Genomic DNA, 22930 nt, shown 5'->3' on the forward strand with positions numbered 1-22930 from the left:
CTGTATTTTTTTTTTAAATAATCACTTTAGTGTCTAGGAACGCATCACTTGCTTTATTCCTCCATGTACCCCAGATGGTCCCAGAGAAGACTACTCTATATTCACCTTAGTCTCCATTCCATGGAAACCACATGCCTAGTAACCTCTCTCCATCTTCCCTTACTTGAAATGCCTTACTTGAAATGTTCACTTCCTTAATCCTCTAACCCCATTTTCCCCCTCAGGGGAAACCTCATTTCCCCCCTCAGAACCCCATTATGTTCTGAAGTCTCCTATCACCCACTCCATCATCTCCAAAGACTAACTGAAATTCCTGCTGTCTTTCAGTAAAGGAGTGCGCAGATACACAATTCCATAATAATGAGTCACACCTAAATTCCCTGTACACGGTCAGGCTTGGCGATTCACACAACTCTCCATCTGAACTATATTATATGCAATACAACCTCTGTTCAAATTGCCATCTAGTTATTTAACCACTATTGGCTTCACTTATTTTTTTTTTAGTGGTTTGGGAGAATATTGGTTTTAGATGAGGGAGGTAAGGATGCTTGTCTGTTTTATATATTCACTGTCATGTGCCCGTAAATCACTTTGTTTATCTGTATCCTTTATGGAAATAGACCAACTGGAAATTGGAAGGAAAAAAAAGGTAGAGGGGAATGAGAGAAAGAGAGAATGAGGGAAAGAAAGAAAGAAAAAGCTGTTCATGTTTATTTTAAGCATTTTGTTACGGAATTGCTTTGCGGGTAGGATGAAGAGTCTGGGACCTCATCTGGCGCAGCGGAGACCTCCTGCCAGTGCTGGGGAAAGAGAAGAGAGGAGCTTGGTCCTTCTGCCACTACAGAGCAGCCAGAGGACCCTCACATATGGATACAACAAAATTATCTATTTAAGTACTTGCCTTTTTCCTTCCATTTAGCGAAAGGGTTTTATTGTAGCTTATTTTGTATCACAATCTTGTTATTTCCCCCCTCTGACATTAAGCTGTAAGATTGTCTTAGAGCCAGGCACAGCCAGAGACAGGAGAGATGAGAAGAATGTGCAGGCACTAAGAAAGTGGTTTCCTAGCAACAGTAACTATTTCAAAGGTTTCATAACTTGTGTGGTTTGAATTTCCATAGCAATGTGGAGAATAGTAAATAGTAGATGTCGTTACGTGCTTAATGCAAATGAATTCTAATCATGAAATGATGAATAAATGAAGGAAGCAACTATACTTATTCTACTAGATTCTATCTTATGAGGTATTATACATATTAGCTTTCAAGACCTAGGTTTTGTTGCTTAAAGTAATGTGTGATAAATCATTTGGTTTAATGTTTTTTCTCCTTATTCCCTCTTTTTGTTTTCTCTTTTGTCAGAGGCATCTACTAGAGTGATTCAATAGAGAAAGTTGCTCCAGAAAAAGAAAACTGTATTTTCAAGAATACAAATTTTATGAAATTTACATATTAAGATGTCAACTCTGAAGGTCACAACAAATTGTTATGCAAATAATCAATTTGCTTTTTTTAAAATGTGGAATATAATTGACAGTACCAAAGTGAGCATTTCTCCCTTCCCTTCTGACTTGAAATGATTTGGTTTTAAAATTGGATCCACTAAAAGCAAAGGCACATTTAGAATAAATCAAGCCCCATATACATCACATTTAGAATGCCAGTTATACTGTTTCGTTTCTTTTCTCCTTCTCAAACTGCAAGGCTATATTTCTCCCCTGTGTACACCCACCTCCTTCACAGGAAGATTGCAAAAGTAAATATGGGAAAAGGCTTTTGAATTCATATTGGAAGAATCAATAAAGACTACAAATGACCAAATTATGTTACTGCGTGTCAAAAATACATAGAAATAAAAATAAGTATACCTGTATCCAGTCTCTCTCCAAATGGAAGGAAATATTTCTTACATTGCTTATAAAACATTTTTAATAAACAAAATCCATACAAATTGTCTTGGATTATTGTGAAAAATAGTTTGAAGTGGAAAAAAGCAGTAGAGGTAAAATTATACTCCTAAAATCTCAAGTAGTTGGTAGGAGTCATTACCCAGTATTTCACAGGTAGCTATCTAGTCCATGTGTTTTGGTGTACTTTTATGGAATGTCTGTTCACAGGAGACACTGAGGATACAGGAAGACGTTCCTGCTCTCTTAGGCTGTGGCTAATGTTCGTGTGGTGTAATCACAGGTAGTACGAGACAGACCTGTTGCTGGTGTTAGGCGATGTACAGTTAGAAGGTCAAAACGAGCTTCTCTGAATACCGTGAAGCTTCCAGATGGTCCTTGGGATTTGCAAAACCCATAAACATGGTCCTTTTGGATTTTCAGTAAAAATTTCCTTTGAGAAATTTTGAAAGAGACTTGCCCCATAACAGAAATCTGTTCTGTGTTCTTCTAGCACTGTTACAGGGTATTTTTAAGGATCAATGCAAAAATAATGGATAAAATATTCATTTCAGGGTTAGAATGAGAGTTCTGACACTCTGCTTCTATCAGCTATAAAATTATTCAATCCGAATAATTGAAAATGCAATCATGACAGGACCAATATTCATATTTTTACTCCCCGCTAGAAGAAAACATATATTTACAGATATCTATTTTAACAGAAGCATTTATTATATGATTTGATTTAATTACTCTTAAATTACCCATGTTTTTGACAGTTATTAGTTCAATTAGCAAGTATGAAAAAGTTCTGATGGAAATAAATTTTTGTGCCAAAAAAATATTTTCTTCATGTAAGCAGCAAAATTCTGGTAATAAGCCATCAAGATATTTGTCACTTTAAAACCTGAATATTTTTATCATAGCCTAGGGCTATCTGAAAAGCTTATTTCTGAAGAAAAAGAGAGATTTATTTAGAGATGGGACACTTCTCCTCTTTAACACCTCAAATGTTAATATCTTCTGAAAATTGCATGTGGATATATTATGTATCTTGCTTAAAACCCACAAATGTTCCGTCTTAATTGTCAATCAAATAGGCATGTGTCTGCTCACTTAGAACAATTTTGTTACATAAATATATTATAGATAATATTAACACAGAGGACCCACAAGATAGCTATAGTTGAGCTATAGCATAGCCCTAAATTATACAATTTCCTCTTAACTTTTAATTTGGGTCTATAAAGAATTGAATACTTGAAAAATATTTAATGTTGATATTCCAGGTAGACATTAGTGATAAGGGAATTGTAAGGCTTGGCAACTGTAAGCTAAATAAGATTTTATGTTTTTAATGTTTATTTTTGAAGGAGAGAAAGAGAGAGAGGGTGCAAGTGGAAAAGGGGCAGAGGGAGGGAGACTCACAATCTAAAGCAGGCTCCAGGCTCTGAATTATAAGCACAGAGCCGGACGTGCAGCTCAAACTCAGGAATGGTTAGATCATGACCTGAGCTAAAGTCAGATGCTTAACTGACTGAGCCACCGGCACCCTGCTAAATCAGATTTTTTAAATGATGACATACTGCCCTCTTTATGTGAAGTCACTCTTCACCATACAATGTTCTTAGACTACATATGTATGGGTTTATTGCTGACAACTGTACTTTACTGAAGTAGCTCAGAAATATTGCTCTCCCCATCTGGTGAATCAGGTAAAAACCTTTTGGTTACCTCCACACATCACTGTAAAAACCATGTGGCGTGTAGTCATATGCACATGAGTATTTTTGCAATGTGGACATCATAATAAAGTTCTCAAACAAGCTGGATAATGCAAAATGACAGTGTGGACCATTTTCTCAAAATTACTCGCAAGACACTGTGTCATTGTGGTTTAGTCGCCACCATCCCCAGAGTAAACACTAAAATGACTCATAAACCTTGTAAACACTGTGTCAGTGCTTGTAAGCACTCAGCATAATTTTTGCACTGGTTGGAAAACAATATTTTCTCCCTAAACAACTCACATCTGACATCTGTCACTGCTCTCAGTTGATTTGGTGCAGGTTAGCATCTCAACTCATGAAGCAGGACTGGTTTTCCTCACCACTGACCATAAACCTCAACCGTGACCTGGAGAAATGCTGTGATTACAGACCTAGGGTTCCTGAGGACAATTACTGCCTGTCCCTGCTCCACTGGGCACATTTTTGGTATTTCCTGAGAATCAATATCCATCTCAAAATCATTCATCTTTAGCAACTTTAACTTAATTTAGTATAGACACAAGAAGTGCTCATTAATCTTCAACATTTTCTATCTAAAATGAAATTATGAAAGTATGAAGGAATGGGGATATACTGTATAGAAACAGGGGTTTGGGAATGGGTTTAGGAGATATCATTGTATTATATTTATGAACTATGCCTCTTAAAAATATGCCACTCATGTTCTTATCCACCAGGGTCTCTAACAGACCTGACTCCACCTATGACCTCTCCAGAACCTACTCTCCCAGGTTCTTGGCACCCATGGCAACATCTTCTCTTGCACAGTCCTGTCTGCTTTACCTGTCACTTTCAGAGTCTAAGGAGCCCTCTTGAACTTTGCCTGAAAGCTTCCTTTGAGCTTTGACTTTCAAATGACTGTCTCTAGGGGTACAATTTTCATCATATTTGATAACAGCGAAATTACTCATCTAACCATCCTTCCTCTCTGCCAGAGGAATTATCTTTCTTACCTCTCTCCGAAGAATGCAGTGGACCATGACTATCACAAAACCTTGCAATGAATCAAACACAGCAAAAAGTATCTGAAACAATATGGAGCGTTTGTCTGTCATGGCCAGAACCGCAGACATCCACGTCAGAGCCAAAAGGGGCAACACCACGCAGGAACTCCAGAGAGATGCCCTGTTGAGAGACAGAGAAAGCGATATTACGTAGCTGCATGTCAGCCCCAGGCAATAACCAAACCCCCGTTCTCCAAAGCATTCTTGTATGTGGCACCAAGACCATTAACTTGGAAACCATAAAGCAGTTAACATTTGATAGTTTTATTTATTTTTTACAGACAATCCCACAAGAGTTATAAAAGCAGTTGCTAATTATAAATATTTAAGTATGCTCTTAGCTCCAATATTAGCAAACACGAGGTTTTTTTTTTCCACAATAGCATTTGCTCACATGCACTGTAAAAGATTTGTAACAAGAAGATGTAAATGATTGGGACTAACATGGCGTTACTGGCGGTGGTGGCTGACAAAGCTGTTGTTGAAACTACTCCACACTTGGCACATTTGAGCGTCAAACCGCTATGAGGCTCACTCATCTGACTGCAAACAAACAGAACACCCACAAAAAGAACAAAATATTGAATTGTCACCAAAAAAATGCTGCTGTAAGTTAGCTTTTAATACGATTTCATGCAGAAAAGTTTATTTATCAAAGATGAATGCTCTAGGTTGTTTTAAAGATGCAATTACACTACACATTATTTTTGTAACATTTACCTTTCAGCAAAATGGGCCTTTGTTGCATGCAAAGCATATATCCATCAATTACACCATAAATGGCCCCTGTATCTACAGATCAAAATTGTCCAATACACTGAGTTAAACATAAGCATGTGTTTGTGTAGACATACAGTGAAAACCCTTTATTCAGACCTCTAATTATCAAACACCTTAGGACTCCTAGCTTCAAAGATTTTCATTGTCATTTACAGAAGGCACATCATACCAATTAAAAGCTTCTGAAATGTAACATGTGTCTCTGAAGTCCAACATAGGAAGATATATATTTTAGGTCTTTAATCACTTGTGGAAGATGTAGCCTTCATCTCAACAAAATCATTATTTTGAAATTTCCCATAGCCATCAACATATTATCTATATTTTAGGGTGATCTGAATATAGGGACTGATGAAATTTGATGAAATATTAGTTTATAATACAAGGGGTGATAGTTGGAAGCTTTAATAAAACACATTTAACATTAAGTTCAAAATATTCTTTCTAAACATTTTATTATAGACTCCAACCTAACAGCATTTTAAATGGTCTATTCTAGTCTGGAGGATTTTGCAGGTAAATTTAGATACAAATTATTCAGATTCAATCTACTATTTCATAGAAGCAAAGTCAGGCTACATACACACACACACACAAAAACCTTTACACACATTTTACTTTAGAAAAGAATCCCTTGAAAATGACTGGTTTATATAACTTTCTTATGAAAAATCAAAACGAAATTACTTGATTCAAAATTCAAAACATGGTAAACTTCCCTTGTCCATTCTCTTATGCAGTTAATGCTTAAAATATATGTTTTCCCAGTGTGGAGGTTCCTCAAAAAAAAATTAACAACAGAACTCCCCTATGACCCAGCAATAGCACTGCTAGGAATTTACCCAAAGGATACAGGAGTGCTGATGCATAGGGGCACATGGACCCCAATGTTTACAGCAGTACTTTCAACAATTGCCAAAACATGGAAAGCGCCTAAATGTCCATCAATTGATGAATGGATAAAGAAGATGTGGTGTATATATACAATGGCATACTATTTGGCAATGAGAAAGAATGAAATCATGCCATTTGCAGCAACGTGGATGGAACTGGAAGGTATTATGCTGAGTGAAATAAGTCAGTCAGAGATGGACAGATATCATATACCATATCTTGAGATCTTAACAGAAGTCCATGGGGGAAAAGAGGGGAGGAAATAGTTACAGAGAGGGAGGGAGACAAATCATAGGAGACTCTTAAATACAGAGAATAAACTGAGGGCAGATGGGGGGCGGGGAGAAGAGAAAATAGGTGATGGGCATTGAGGAGGGCACTTGTTGGCATAAACACTGGGTGTTATATGCAAGCCAATTTGACAATAAGTTATATTAAAAAAATAAAATATACCTACAGTAAACCATAGGTGACCTATAATATTTATAATTAAAGTATATAAGAACAAAATAAAATAAAATAAAATAATGTTTTCCCAAAATAATATTTAGTGGACATGTGTTAATAAAAGGGGCAGTACAGAGAAACATCTTAAGATGGTCATAATTCAGAATGTCTGATTTCTTTTAAAGAAGTGCACTCATTTGTGAATAGTGCTTGGGTGAGATAATAAATCTGAAAGCTATTAAGTAAGTAGATTGATCAGTAGACCCCATGAGAAAAATCAAAGCTTTTAGAGTTAGATGTGAGGGTGGGAAATTATGATACTAAATCATTCATTTTACTGATTCAACCCAGGACTTATGTACTAGCACACGTGCCCAAATTTTCACAATAAGTAAGTGATAGTCTATTCAGTTTGGACCATGAGTGCCTCAACAGGCATGCCAATGTGTTTGAAACTTCTTGCAACAGAGTACCTGTATCAGTATTCTCCACAGCAACTGCACATCAGATATATATACCCAACCCCAAAGACTCCAATTTAATAGGATGCAGGCAATTGTTTTTTTTTTTAAAGCTCCATAGATTATTCTGATGAAAAGCAGGAATTCACATAATTGCCCTAACTATATATTTGAGTTTCTTCAATCTTGTTAACTTCCATGAGATTAATATTAAAAAGACATGACCTATTTATTGTTTCCTTTATCAGAGAAGATATGCTATTTAATTTTTGTGCTTTAAATACAAATGTGGCTTTCTCACTTTAAGGACTCTTTGTCTCTAGGCTCTAAAACAAGATTGAAAAGCCAGAGATGACTCAAAATTAATTTTCGTATACAGTACAAATATTTTGGCCTTGAGAAAAACTAATTTGATCTAAGTAGGGACTTTCCTGAAAATAAATTTGAAGCCAGTATTTGAAATGCTTATTTCTCTTTATTTGAGATTGATTGTGATTGACTAAAAGGCTATATATACTTCCCTTAGAGGTAACTGTTGAAAGCTACATTTGATGTTAACTGGTTGGGCACTTTTGGAATTCTATTATTAGCTGTATACGGAGCAGAGGAAAGAAAGGTTATCCAGGGAGATAGAATATTTTCCCCCAGTTTGTATGACCACTACAAAAATTAATATAGTCTAAATGCAAAACACGGTTACTGCAATGGGAAGGTTTCTTTGTTACAGGGGACATTATATGTACAAAATAAGAGGTGCCAACAGTTAAAAAAAAATTGTATTTCCCATAAGTTCAAATGTTACCATATCCACAAGGGCAGCAACACAGTCATTTCACCCAGATTATTCTACTTGTGCAGAGTCTTGAAGTCTACAAGCTTCCCTTCCCAATTTTCTTTTCCTTTGCTTAGAAAAAGAAATTTTCCTGATTATTATTGATACCAATAATTCCGTGAAAAGAAAATATTACCCTTTCCTTTTGGAAAAATTTCAAGATATGTGTACAAGATCTTGGTAGTTTCATTAACTTTAGGTATATGAGATAAAACAGCTTAAAATAGTAGATAAGAAAGTTCCACTGAAGAAAAAGAGGATAAAAAAGTGAAATATTCTATTGGAGATGTTCTAAAAAGACACATTCCATTTTATCATTTCATTATTTCCGACTTTTTAAAAATATAGGATGTGTTAATTGCAATCAATCCCTCTTGGGTAAATATATTTTATGTGTTAGAAAAACATAATATAATTTGGGTATTATAAAACTTGTCAAGCCACTGTGTTATTTTTAAATATTCATTCATTCATTCCTTTATATTTTATTTGTGTTTACTGAGCACAAAAAAATGCATGGTAGTTGCTAATAATTAATTATAAAAGGAGGAAACAAAGAAAATAATGGGAAGAGGAATATTTGATTCTAAATAATAAACAATGTTTCATAAAAACACTTGATATATATTTTTTTCAATCGGAAATGGTCAATATTTACAATTAGGGGCATCAATTGTTAAGTTAATTAACTTCCTGCTGCTCAATGGTTCCTTAGTTAGCTCTGTTATTTATTGTTCACTGAAGTCTTCATGACTGTCCTCACTGATTCTCTGTGAACTAAAAGTAGCTTCAAATACTTATATTTTAAAACATTTTTTAATGTTTGTTTATTTTTGAGAGAAAGAGAGACAGAGCGTGAGTGGGAAGAGGGGCAGAGAGAGAGGGAGGCACACAAACCAAAGCAGGCTCCAGGCGTGGAGCTGTCGGGACAGAGCCCGATGCAGGGCTCAGACTCTGGAGCTGTGAGATGGTGACCTGAGCCGAAGTCGGACTCTTAACCGATTGAGCCACCCAGGTGCCCCTTAACACTTATATTTTCTAAAAAATTTCCTTCAACAACATTTTGAAACAGCAAATTTCAATCTATGCATACTTCTGCATAAATTGCGTTTTATATTATATAAAAACTTTCTTAACACCTAGAGTCATTAACTTGTTGGTAATTCTTTTCTGCTTTGAACAGTAACCAACATTCTGCTTTTATATACATAGTAACATTTCTTTCTCCAACAGTGGCCTTTGAACCAAAAAAACCACTGGTTCAATTTTGCCAGTAAAACAAATGTAACTTCTAATACTATTTTGATAAATAAACATTTTAAAATTAATATATAGATAAAAGTGGATAATTTCTAAATTCATAATGTGACAATGTTGTCATTTCTCTTAAACATATGTTATCTCTTACAAAGAGCTATGTGAATCAAACTAGATGTTACATAAAAATGATTAAATGAGGAAAAACACTGACTGTAAATTTAATAAACCCTTAGCTTTATACTCATTCTGATGATCTCATCTCTTTTTTTGACCTCAAGGTCATGACTGGTGGAATCATAGATGCTTGATTGATAGAAATCAGGGTTCTTTTCTTTATTTTCTTCCTTTAACTCATCATAACAATAGCCACCATTTGTTGAATGAGTACTTGCTATTCGCTACTCTAATGAATCCTTTATACATATTACATTTCATACACTCTATTATGAAGCAAAAATGATTATCCCCATTTTACAGGTATGAAGCCTGAACCCCAGAAGAAAGAAATAACATGCCCAAAGACACACACACACACAGCTAGGAAACTGCAGAGCTAGATAACTGAGTATGGCTTTATTTTAAAAAAACATTTTTACCTCAAAGCTTTATCCTAACCACTAAAACCCCCATGCCTCCAATTAATAATATATGTGTGTGTCTATGCCACTAATGGCAGAACTGAGTTTCTATACCTCATAGTCAGTATGATCAATTTATTCTTGAATAATTAATCTGGACAGAAATACTGAAGCTACTGCTCCAAGTCCAACCATACATGGCAGAATAAGAATAACAGTGTGAAAGCTTCAAATTCAAAAGGTATATAAAGCTCAATGTCTCTGCAAGTTCAAGTTTACCTAAAGATGCTATGGAGACTCATCTGAAGTGAAAAAAGTCTCTTAGTGGGAAGCGATGGCCCTGCTTTGAAGGGAACCTCCAATGATGTTTTATTACATCATTGCAGTTCTAATGCTTGATATGAATGGTATTAAATTTCTATATTTACATTTTATATAAGCATTAAACCTAGTCTTTTACTAGGGGAAAACATACCTTGATTACCTTATCTTATATAGTCATTACAAAGATTATAAAAACATAAAGGACTTAAAATTCTCACTGGTCAGTGATCAAATACTGTGACTATTAAATAGTAGTATAAATTAGTAAAGAATAACAATTGTAGGGTAAGTTTTGCATGACGGTACAGATAAAGAGAGAGGAGAAAGCTATAAACTTTTTATAAGAAAATATACAAAGGGAAATTCAAAAGCATTAAGATTTCATTCAAATTTATACAAATTTATAAGATGAGGTGACCATGTAACCTTAAAAAGCTGCTATAAATCTGCTTATGAAATGTTATTAGTCATTAAATGTGGTGATATCGTAGTAACAGTAACATTAAAAGAGATGCTTTCCTAAATTTTATAAGTGATTAAAATGTGCAAGTGAAAATTACAAATAGCTCTTCCTAACAATTTATAGTCAAAACATCATAAAAAATGAAAATATATGACAAGAATAGTGTTTCATAAGTGATTGTTTCATGTGAAGAAATTTTCTGATATATATAAAATTAATCAAAGAAAATTTAGTATTTTTGCCCTAGTAGGAATTGTTTCAATTCCATTGTGTCACATAAGGACATTATGTTTGATCTACCCTCCTGTCCACTGTGACTCAAACGAGGAGGCATTTGAAAATGCTCAACTAAGAACAAGTATTTTTATACTGATTTGAAGGGGCACATGTACCTTGATGCTTTCAGCAGCATTATCAACAATAGCTAAATTATGGAAAGAGCCCAAATGTCCATCAATTGATGAATGGATAAAGAAGATGTGGTTGTGGTATACACACACACACACACACAGGAATATTACTCAGCCATAAAAAGAATGGTCTTGCCATTTCAACAACATGGATGGAGCTATATAGATTATTAAGCTAAGTGAAGCAAGTCAGAGAAAGACAAATACCATATGATTTCACTCATATATGGAATTTAAGAAACAAAACAGGTGAACATAGGAGGAGGAAGAAAAAATAGAGGCAGGCAAACCACAAGAAACTATTAGCTATGGAAAACAAACTGAGGGTTGATGAAGGTCAGCAGGGGATGGAGGTCAGCACGGGATGGGTCAAAGGGGTGATAGGCATTAAGGAGGGCACTTGTGATGGTCACTGTTGTATGTAAGTGATGAATCACTAAACTGTACTCCCAAAACCAGTGTTACACTCTATGTTAACTAACTGGAATTTAAATAAAAACTTGAAACAAACAAACAAAGAACAAGTATTTTAAGTCCAGTCTTAATATTCTTATCTCACAAATGGGCAATATGCACAAACAAACCCAGACTTTCTAATGGTCTTAAACATTATTTTTAGATATTGCATTACTTAAGAATAGCACATTGAAGAAAACGTGAATGGCAGACTCTACTAGACACACCGGTTCATCAGGAACAAAATTCAAGGCACAGTTAAAATGCAGTCAATGCTGATCTGGATTTAGAGTATGGGATTCACTCGTAACGGACCTACAAAATCCACCAATTGCAGCTTACCCGGCTCTGTGTTTGAGCTTTTTATCTAGGATCCCATCTCTGGAAACAAGTTTATTAAATACCAAAATGCCAATCACCATGTTGACCTGTCAAACAGAAACAAAGGTTGACCTTTCAATGATATTGAAGGAAATTAGGCACTGTTTCTTCTGAAAACTCTTTTATTAATTTATAACCACTTCAGAATTATAAACTCACAATAGTAGTGATAGAAAGCACTTATCAAATATTTTATAAGTGCATAAAGGAGCAGAACAATTTAACAGTGGTGTGTTAGCTTTAAAGTTTTAAAGTACATTAAGTACATCAAATTTCCATGCTTTTAGTTAACACCAAGAAGATTAACATTCAATTGTCTAACTTTTAAATAGTGCCATAATATGTCAATCTGGCATTCTAAGTCACCCCTGATTAAAATCAATTGGCTAAATGAGTTTTACCCTGAGAGTCAAAAGATTTTCAGTCTCACACTATCAGATTAGGTTGAGCCCTGGCAGCCAACCGTGCTAAGGATTTGTCATTGGCCCCAGCAATGAGAACAGAATGTCTAAATTCCTCATACTGTGTGGCTATCTCTCCTATGGGTTGGGGAGCATTCTGACGTACCATGCCTTTCCAGTCAAAGGAGAAAGCCTATTCAACTCACCAGCATCCTTTAGAAGATGTAAACTTACACTAATTCTTATAATGTGTTCTATTGAACACTTCTCAGCATTTTCTAAGACTCTCTTATTCTCACTTAAAAGATCTTTTTGCATAATACATCTGAAATGAAATCACACATTTTTCTCTCTCAAGTAAAACTGCAAAAAGCTGTAGAGATGGCTGTGGTCTATTTGTAGAAGCTTATTATGATGAGCACCCACAGTTCCCTAACCTACCAGCACTTCTTGACAAAGGAATCCAGTCCAATGCTGAGACCAAGATAATCAAGGAAAATATTTTCTTTTTGCCTTCCTGCCCCTTACCCTCCATGATCAACAGAATCTTGGTGCGTTCCCTCAATGCAAATGGTGAAGCCTTTACATTGAAACTAGCAGTTCACAAAAGTCTCTTAAATTAAACAGGATGACTAGTTAAGAAAAAAGAAAAATTCCATTTCCCCAGCACATTAACCAGATGAAATAAATATAGAGCTGAAATCTGTTTAACTGCTGGTATAAGGAAGATCCAAAACAACTGATAGGTAGGGACTTATTAGGAGGTGTCACTCTTCACAGCTCCCTGACAAGATACCGTTTAATCAAGAGAAAGACTCATCTTCACATTTCTCATTATATGAACTAGGAGAAAAAAGTTATTCCATGGATTCATTAATCTACAATTTAATCATGAGGGAATCCATCACTACTCCAAAGACCATACTTTGGTTTTTCAATTATACACATACTCTTTGTTTCTCCATTTTAGGGTTATATGTATATTAACTTGGTACCTTAGGGAAACAATTCAATTGATTAAATAAGAATTCGATGCAGCAGGCAAAAATATGTCTAATAGCTTTCATTTCCCTATGCTCTTCTCTAACACTGATGCCTAGATTTTGTCTTATGAACCATGGACAGTTTCTGCTTCCTGTTATAGTTTAGAGGACAGAGAGCAAACTTCAAAGAAAGAAAAAATCACAGAGTTATTAAGAAAGATATTGCTAGTTTCCAGTTTCTTCAATGAATTGTTCAAGAAACCAAAGGGTAATTCTCCAATTAAAATTCTAATTGCACAGTGATGTGGATCTTTGTATTTAATTCAAACCACTTTTCCCCATACATATTCAATTAAAGACTTATTAGACATGAAAGTTTTGTACTGTAATCAAGAATATCAAAGTGAGACAAAGAAAGGTAAATTGGTAGAAAATTCCATGTTCCCATAATTAAACATGTAAAGGAATTATTTTGTGATTCCAAAAAGAAAAAAATTAAGTCCATACGCATAAAACATGGCAGGGGTTCTCAACTGGGTGGTGATTTTTGCCCACAGGGAATATTGAGAAATGTCTGGAGACATATTTGATTTTTACCAACTTGAGGATACTGCTGGTATCTATCTAGTAGGTAGAGGCCAGGGATGCTGTTAAACATCCTAAAATATACACGACAGCCCCACAACAAAGAAATACGTCATCCAAAATCTGTGCACTGATGTTGAGAAACTTTGACATGTAGACATAAGTTTTCTTGTTGACATTTGGTAGCAGCAGCAGTTATTAAGTAAGATTAAGAGATCCGAACAACGATGGAGATCACACAGAATAGTATAAGGTGAAATGGTCATTGACTGTGTACATTAATGATGAAGAATTGGTTAAAATTTACTCAAACTTCTTCATAAATGTGAAATTACTGTACAAGAGAAATCCCACACTCGCACATTTAATATTCTTCAGTCTTCACAATAAGACTACTTTAGAGTACTAAAGGACTAAATAGCAGCTGGTATTCAAATTTAAGTACTAATTAATAGTGAAGTAATAATACATGGGACTTCACAGTTTCTATGTAATGAGTACAAAATTGTCACTGCAACTGAAGCAAAGTAGTCTTTCTTTGATAAGAAAACAAAATGAGTTGATTTTTATGTTTACCAGAACAACAGCGGCTGCAGGTCCAACAAAAGCGTAGAGTAGTCCTCCTTCAAGAGAAAGCCAGCAGCTAAAAATAATATCAGATAAAAACTAACAAAAATTAGTGATAAGTGTTTAACCATTGAAGTGCGATACAAATTACTTAGCGTTCAAATTTGGGCACATTTCAAAGGTTTGTAATTAAACAAAAATGCACAAAAAATGTGGAAAAAGCCAAAATGAGATCATTTGATGTGTGAGAAATACTATATACCTTTCACAGAAAAGAAACTTTTATTAGAAGGCCTTATTTCCAGGCAGTTAAAACATTTTAGACAAATTACTCTTCCAGTGAGATTTTTATATTGACTTTTAGTACAAAGGTGACTACTATGTAAGTTTTGTAAAATGCTGCTCTATATCCATTATGAAAATTTTCAAATACTCTTTTAAGCAAGAACAGCATGCTTTTAGAGTCTTGCATATGTCATTTATGTGTTCTTCCTTGAGGCCATTGAGATATTGGGAGAAATTGGTTTAAAAGCCATCATAGCAAGGAGCAAATAATCTATATTTTGTATGCTTATTTTTCCTTCTGATTTTACTTTTGCCCCAGACTACTAAGAAAATTCAGTGAAGATAAGCTTTTGAATAAAAATAAGTGTGGCTGTGTTTATTTCAATTACTAAATTCACCAGGAGATGCAGGTTTGTACTGATATTGACATGGTAACCCATTTGGGTAGGCACATTTGTTTTCTCACAGTAGAGAGGCATGAAAAGGCACGGGGCTTGGCACTGGCGGTTTTGCAAGGTGGCCCATCTGCATGTGCATAGTCCAGGAATATAGGAAAACACCAGGAAATGTCTCATCTCCGCTGATACAGTGAGTCACGTCCACTATTTCATGCATCTGTTTTTGACATTGGACCCTGTCAATATTAGTTATAGGTCCACAAAATCAACAAGCTGCCTCTAAAATTAACAATTACCAATAACTGTTTTATATCGGTTCTAAGGATAAACGTTTTCTATATTGGTTGTGGTGGTGGTTACGTGACTTAGGGATTTGTTAAAACTCACAAAAATTATATACTTAACAGAGTGAATGCTGCTCTGCATAAATTCTACCTTAATTAAAAATTTCAATCTAGTAGTTACACACACACACACACACACACGGCAATACACATATCAATACATAAATAACACAAACGTGTGTGTATGTGAGCATTCAAAGTCTGCATTTAGTTATCTCTCCTTGTCCTAACAGTGAACAGATAAAATTCTACTTTCCTATTTTGGGATTGATAATTTAATATCTACATTTTTTAAATAAAATACCTGGGGGGAAGCCTTAAGTGTGATAGAACACTGTAGTTTGGTGTCTCTGAGGCTGCCACTAAATTTCTTCTATATTTTTGTGTGAGTTAATCTTTAAACTGACATATTACTCATTATATTGTACTCAGTCTTGATCACAAACTCCTTGAAAGTTGGAACTATATTGTCCGTAATCTTTACCTCTTTCTATATGCCTGATACATTTCCTTTCAAATACTGGATTTATACCAAAAGTCATACTCCTGTAAAAAGTAATGGCTTAAAGGTAATAGTGCGGTAGTAAGCACTACTCTACAACATATGCTATCAGGGAGTTTTGCTTGTTTGTGTGTTTAAAATAGAGATGGCAGAAGAAAAATAAGTGTTCAATGACATGAGTTCTTTAAATTCTTTGGAAATGTCCTTTGGATGGACAAGTGAAATGATGTCTCTTTGCACAGTCTTCATTTGGATGAACCCACTAGAAGGCCTAATTAGCACTATTGCCCATCTCAAACCTGAAGACAAACAGAAAATCTCACTTTAAAAATTTATACTTCTAAGAAGATGTATACATCTCTTTCTCCATTTCTCGACTGCTTCCTCACCTTGAGAAAGCAGGTGAAATAAAATACGAAAGTGCATTGTTTTAAGTATTTCAATGTAAACTTTTATTTATAAATTCTCTCACAGAATTTATCAGTGATACAGCTGTGATGACAATGGGCTGATACCACACCCTCTTTCTTTCCTCTAATTTCTCCCATAGCTTGGGCAGTTTCTAATGTGTAATCTATTGACTGTCCTCCTCTTTAGGTTTTAGTATTACCCTAACATAGCAACACAACTTGAGCTAATCTTTCACAACTTGTTGATACTAATATACATTATCATCAGTGAAATTAGAAGCTCAGATCAGAATCATATTCTGAAAGGTAAATATCAAGATTTATCAAGATCTAAAAAAATGCATTTGAGATTAAACACACAAAGTAAATATTGAACCATTTTAAACATCAAATTCATTGGCCTTATGAAGAAATGGGAAATCAAAACAAGGATTCCGAACAGGACTTCAGCATTTACTTCCTCACCTCGGCTACTTATATCATTCCTCACTAAAGCGACATTTCTATCATTGTTAATGACTCTGTGACAAAATGCAAGCCATCAGCAGTGCCAACCAAGACTAATGAAGCATAGATGATGATTTACTCAATTATAAACATGATTTATCACTGTGGATGGACTTACTAGTGATCAGTGCCATATCCTTTCGTCCTTGTGAAGCCTACTGATGTGGCCACTACTAATGCTGGTAAACCTGCAAGAAAAACATTGTCACACTTCACATTCAGCTGTAACCACTGAGCATTCTGGCTTAAGGAAAGCTAGGACTCAAAATGTTTACATAGAAGGAACTACCTTTGGATGAATTCCTTCACAAAGTATGTTTCCATTACAAAATTTCTTTCAAGTACAAAAATATGAGAGCGACAGCTGGGTTTTTAACTCAGTGCACTTCTCTAATGTTGCTAGGTTACCACCACATTTGACATGGGTTTAAAGGAAACTAATAACAGAGATTTAGTATATCTTTTAAGTTATTTTTTCCCTAGGGGTTTACACTGTTATAAAGGAAATTTATAGTTATAAAATCAGAAAGGCAAAAAATGGATGTTCTGCTGTGATGGAATATCACAGAAGTGGAACATTCAGTTGGCCCCATATTGATCCACATCAAGTTGTACTTATTATATGACAGAAAAAAGAAAAGCATTCATGTAATTCTTTCTTTATGATTTACTTAGAATAACAAGAGTGTAGGATTCAAAGTTATGGGCCCTAAGGAATTAATCTTGGGGCTTCCTGATCATCTTCCTTTTAGCAATCCTGAATGAAGGTCAGAAAATATATGCCAGTTTCTTTTCATGGACTTCTCGATAGGTATCACTCCACACACTGCTCAGTCCATTTTGGAATTCAATTGCCTGCATACCTGTGCCGTTTCTGACCTAACACCTTACTCAAGTTCAATGGAACATCTCTGTGTTTTGGTGAACAGAGCTCAGGCTAATCCATGCTGTTTAATTCTTTAACAAAATTTTTGGTGAGGCCTTCTTTTCAGGAAGATGATGTTTGCCTTTTCAGGTTGAAAAATCCATCACCTAATCACCTTCTTGAGTCCTCTCCACCTACCTTCTTTCTTCCTATCATTTCCCCTCCTTCCTGCTATTCTCTTCTGTGAGTCTTTTCAAGTGACATCACATTCCTTCATGAGGTTTAATGACAAAAAATATGAAGAGCATCTCAGAGGGACACATCATAGTTTTAAACAAATATGGTCCTCCCCCCACCTGGTATACACACACACACACACACACACACACACACACACACACACACGGATAGATACAGTTGACTTTTTGACTGACTATATCAAGTTCATTAGCAAAAAAATTCTCTCCTGGGTCATAGCTAAAGCATTAATAATCTTCAATCTGTACAATTTTGGCTAATTATTTCCCCAAATTTATTACATTGCACTTTGCTATACAGAAATTCATATGCCAGTAATCTGCCAACTCCCAGAATTCCTGACATTCTAGTACCATTGCCTTAGCTTTTTTCTATCCAGAGTAGTTTAATATTATCTGTAAACTTGGAGACCAGCTGTGAGCCCTCTCCTCAAGATCTTTAGTGATGACACAAAATAAGGTAGTTACCAATCTTGAAAATTGCCACTCTTTATATGTAGGGAAAGTCACTTACCTGTGTTCTATATTTCTTGGATCTGTGGCACTGATTCAGGACAAAAGTGTCCCCTGATTCAGTATCAATTTAACTTTAGAAGGTCTTTGTCATGAAATCCAAACAAAAGTTTTATGAAAGTGCAAGTAAAATAGTAGAATACATTCTCCCATTTGCCTGTGCGAAGAGCCCTTATATATTAATCACACATGAGAGAACCTTCCTGAAATCTGACGGATAATCTTTAAGTGATCTTGATCTTATTTTTCCAGTCTGAATTATTCTGTTATTGTAATAAGTCCAATTATTTGTAATTTCTCAGCCTCCATCAAGCATCTTATTCTCCAGTCTTCTGGTCTATTAGGTATTTGTGGTATATTTGGTCCAAAATTCCCCATTTTTTGAGCTCAAGTATTTCGGAACTCAAAGGCAAAAATGACAAAATCCTGAGGTTTTTCTGAAACTAGTATCTTAAAAGTAACTAATTCTAATTAAATTAATTAATTCTAATTAAACATTAGAATGGGCCTTATGAAATGCATAGATCTTCAAGATGTCCATTTTGTAAGGCAATTTGAGAGGAACTTTTCCTAACAAAGAAAAGCAAATAATGAATTAATTTTCAGTCTGTCAACAATTCCGTTTGCCCTTTGAGGACTCCATGCACTAGCCATTTGGTTTCATTCATTTTCTAAGTGGACTTTCTTCCTGTGACAGCAGCTGTAGTCCTTAATTGTTTCGAACTCTCTTGGAATGGACTTCTCAAAGTTTTCTTGTAGGGAATACGTGACTAGGACCTGTTTTGAGCCCTAAACATTGTAAGACAGTTTGCATTTTCAGAATGGATCAGCACAGAACGCTTTGCTCTTCTGCCTGTAGCTATCCCAGGCTGCTTCTTACCTCACTGCTTAACTGAATCGCTACACGGTCATCCAATATTTACTCCATTTTAAAGTTCCAAATGCCCAAAGAATGTGCAAAAATGACCAGCTTCATATATTTCCACTTCGATTTATCAAATTGGACACAAAAAAAGTAGCTTGGGGATAATCACACTCTACTGCTTCATTATATGTGTTCAAAATCATTTTAACAACAAGGGCATGAAAGGGTATATTAAGATGCTTACCCCATCCAAGGCACAAAAACCGTTTCCTTATAAGCCGTGTCCTAATTTTTCCAGTCACAGCCATATAGGACTGCCACGCCTCAGTCAAAACCCAACAGAATGAAGCCAAGAAGAAAAAGTGCAAAAACGCAGTGGTGGTAGTACAGATGCTCTGTGGAAAGAGAAAAGACTCACACTGAATATAGTGGGGAGGGGGTAATCACGTGTCCTCCAGAGGATTGTTCATCTTCAACTCATTGCTTTTATTTCAAATATCTACCTCTCCTGTGTGACAGTAATTATTTACAGAAATTAGAAACCCTGCAGTCTTTGTGCTGTATACGATATCTATGATAGAAAGAAAAATATGTCCTAATTCCATTTGCATGTTCAATTTTTTATGAGGAGAAGCCTGCATATAAATTAAAACCCAAGGGAGATTACAATTACTACTTTACTTGAATTTTTTTTCTTGAAATGTAATTATGGGAATGGTCCTATCTTTGGTTTAATTTAACTTACAGACATCTTGCATAATTCTTTTGGCTACATTCTTGATCCTTCCATTTTAGCTGATAATTCTTTGTTGTTTTATCTGTGTTGATGTTAAGATTACAGCCCAGCAGCCATCCAAAAGGAAAAATTGCTTTTGTACAAGTAAGATATTCAAGGTAGAAAAGTATAAAATGAGATTCGGCTAATAGCCTAGTACAAAAATAATATAAGTATTTTAATGTTCTTAATACATTGTTCTTTATTATTGCATGACAATGTGTGTCCTAATCAAATCATTTTGAAAAGTTAATCGAGTCACTGGCAGTACACAGCCATGATTTCATAGATATTTTACTTCATGAAACTTAATCATTCTGAATGTGCTAACCATTAGCTACTTGTGACTCATCTGCGAAGGTGAATAGATGGGAAAGGCTGCTCCTTATTTCACTACTGGTATAATGTCTTTGTGTAAATCTTGTTAAAATGCAAGTCTTCATAAATCAGAATCAGTAACTCAACTAAATTTAGTTAACCAAATTTAGTAACTAACTAAACTTCCTCTGTCAGTCTCAGTCTTGCTATTCCCCAAAATTGAAAAGAACAACACATAGAACTAGAAAAACAATCATAAAAAAAAAAAAAAACCTCATTAACAGAGGAATAAAAATACAACTCTCGTCTTCCCAATTCCACCCCAATACACTGCTAAAGCAGAATATCTTTTAAAATTTTGGCCCAAATTATTCCTATTATTTGTTTATTCTCTTGAAATTCACCAGATGTTAATTCAGCTTTTCAGTTCTTTTAATCCTATAAAAAGAACTTCACCATGTTTATCTCCCCAGGTGGTTTTAAATGTTGAGAGATGATGTACAGAAGCTGATTTGCACCACGCTAGGCATACAGCAAGTACATCAACTGATTATGACCACAGTCATCATTATTTTAAAAACAGTACTAAAACAGGTGTTTAGTGTTACTGGTTTTCAGCATGTGATTCCTTATTTCATGTAGCACTTAAAAATCCTAGGCTACTTATGTTTATTCTCACAAAGATGACAATTCTATGACAAAGTCATGGACTTCTAGAACCCTTTTCCTCATACCTTTACTCCTATTTCAGGCACAATGTAGTAACTTGAACCAACTATGATTCCAAGTTAGGGCTTAAATATCTGCAGGCTGACTACTATTCCTTATCTATAGTTCCTAATCCCAATCTGAATTTCAAAGATAACTCTTTCATTTAATACCTGAAGAGTAGTTACACTTTCTAATTACCTGTCATTTCCTTCCACTGGTTTTTCTCATCTCAATCGTACATGCTAGCAAAATTATTTCTTTCCCATTTTTAGACTATCAGTAGAAGGTTATATAAAACAATGTAAAAATGTTGCAATATTATATGCTAAGTACTAGAGACACTGAAATTTTGTAAGAAATAATAAAATGCTCAATGTGTCAATACAGAGACTTTTAATTTGCTCTTTCTATGTTATGTTTGTTACTTTGGGACTCTGGTACACACTTCAATTCTAGTACAAATTGAAATGGATGCAATTTGGGGCTACTGACATTTATTTCAATAATTCATGTCTCTCTAGACAAGAATTTGGCCACCACATGTGTGGGAAAATGTATAGTAACTAGAGAACTAAGACCCATTCCTATGAGCAACAGGATTCTACTTTGATGAGATGAATATTCATATGTGTCTAGAAAGTGCTCTAACCATGAAGGGAAGCTGCCTTAATGAAAATAATGTGTATATATGGACAAAGTGGTCTAATATCACAAAACTAATCTTATATGAAGAGTATAACAAAATCTATGTTCCTGAAAAATAAAGAAAGGAAGCTAATTTTGCTTCATTATATGAAGAATCAGTATAAATTCAGACAGTCCACAAAATGAGACACACACAATTTTTCTACTGATAGATTTGCTAAGCTGCCTTTTAAAAATACAACTTTTATAATAGCAATTTTCAAATAAGCTATTTCCACATTTGTCATCTCAGGTTCCACATGAGTAGCCTTCTAATATTCAGCACTCAGGATTCCTTGATTTCCTTTTTTCACATAACCTATATCCCACATTGGCAACCCACAAAGATTGACCATCCCTTGGATCCCCTCAGTACTAGAGATTTCCAAACTCTGGCACTATTTTTCTAAAACAGGTTTATATATTGTCATCTGATCAATTTTCCTACTATTGGATCCACTGTCATGACCTCTAGCTTTGCAGTCTCTCCTTATTCACTTGTGTGTCTGTTTTTGACTCCCACCGTAACTGAGTCTTGACAGCTTGCCATTCCAAACCTGAGACTCACTAGCACCTCAAGCTCATCATCCAATTCTTCTGCTACGCTTGCCTTGCTGAACCTCCGTTTGGTCCATTACAAGTGCTGAGTGTGGTTGACCAATATTACAAAACCCACAAAGGTATTTAAATTGGCAAACTGGGCACCATTCATACCTGTTATCCTCATGTATATTATTCACCCCAAATCCTCGGGGACAATAGAAAAGATTTCATAAAATGAAAGAAAAAAAGTATAAACTGTGGTAGAGTAGAGATTGTGAGAAATGCCTTAAAAACAAGCAGATGACAGAAGACGGAAGGAAACCCCAGCTCTAAGCTACATATAAGGAGCAGAGATGAAGACATGGAAATAGGGGAATAAGATTCACAGATGACATACAGTTCTAACAGCTGTTTGAAAGTACTTTCAGAAGGAAAAAATAGAGAAA

The 22930-nt window shown here is 35.1% G+C and overlaps 1 protein-coding gene across 1 annotated transcript in view; it reads right to left on the reverse strand.

Annotated features, from left to right (window-relative positions):
• The window catches only part of ADGRB3 (adhesion G protein-coupled receptor B3), a 453898-nt gene that overhangs the window by 48052 nt on the left and 382916 nt on the right, over positions 1-22930 (reverse strand). The window contains exons 19-24 of the mRNA XM_077767234.1: positions 19698-19848; positions 17072-17141; positions 14517-14583; positions 11933-12018; positions 5130-5228; positions 4635-4806 (exon numbers count right to left, since the gene is read on the reverse strand). Coding sequence (XP_077623360.1) covers positions 4635-4806; positions 5130-5228; positions 11933-12018; positions 14517-14583; positions 17072-17141; positions 19698-19848 — 645 coding nt within the window. The remainder of the gene's footprint in view (positions 1-4634; positions 4807-5129; positions 5229-11932; positions 12019-14516; positions 14584-17071; positions 17142-19697; positions 19849-22930) is intronic.

This window comes from Crocuta crocuta, unplaced genomic scaffold, assembly GCF_008692635.1.
Source record: "Crocuta crocuta isolate KB4526 unplaced genomic scaffold, BGI_CrCroc_1.0 scaffold518, whole genome shotgun sequence".
Taxonomy (NCBI): Eukaryota; Metazoa; Chordata; class Mammalia; order Carnivora; family Hyaenidae; genus Crocuta; species Crocuta crocuta.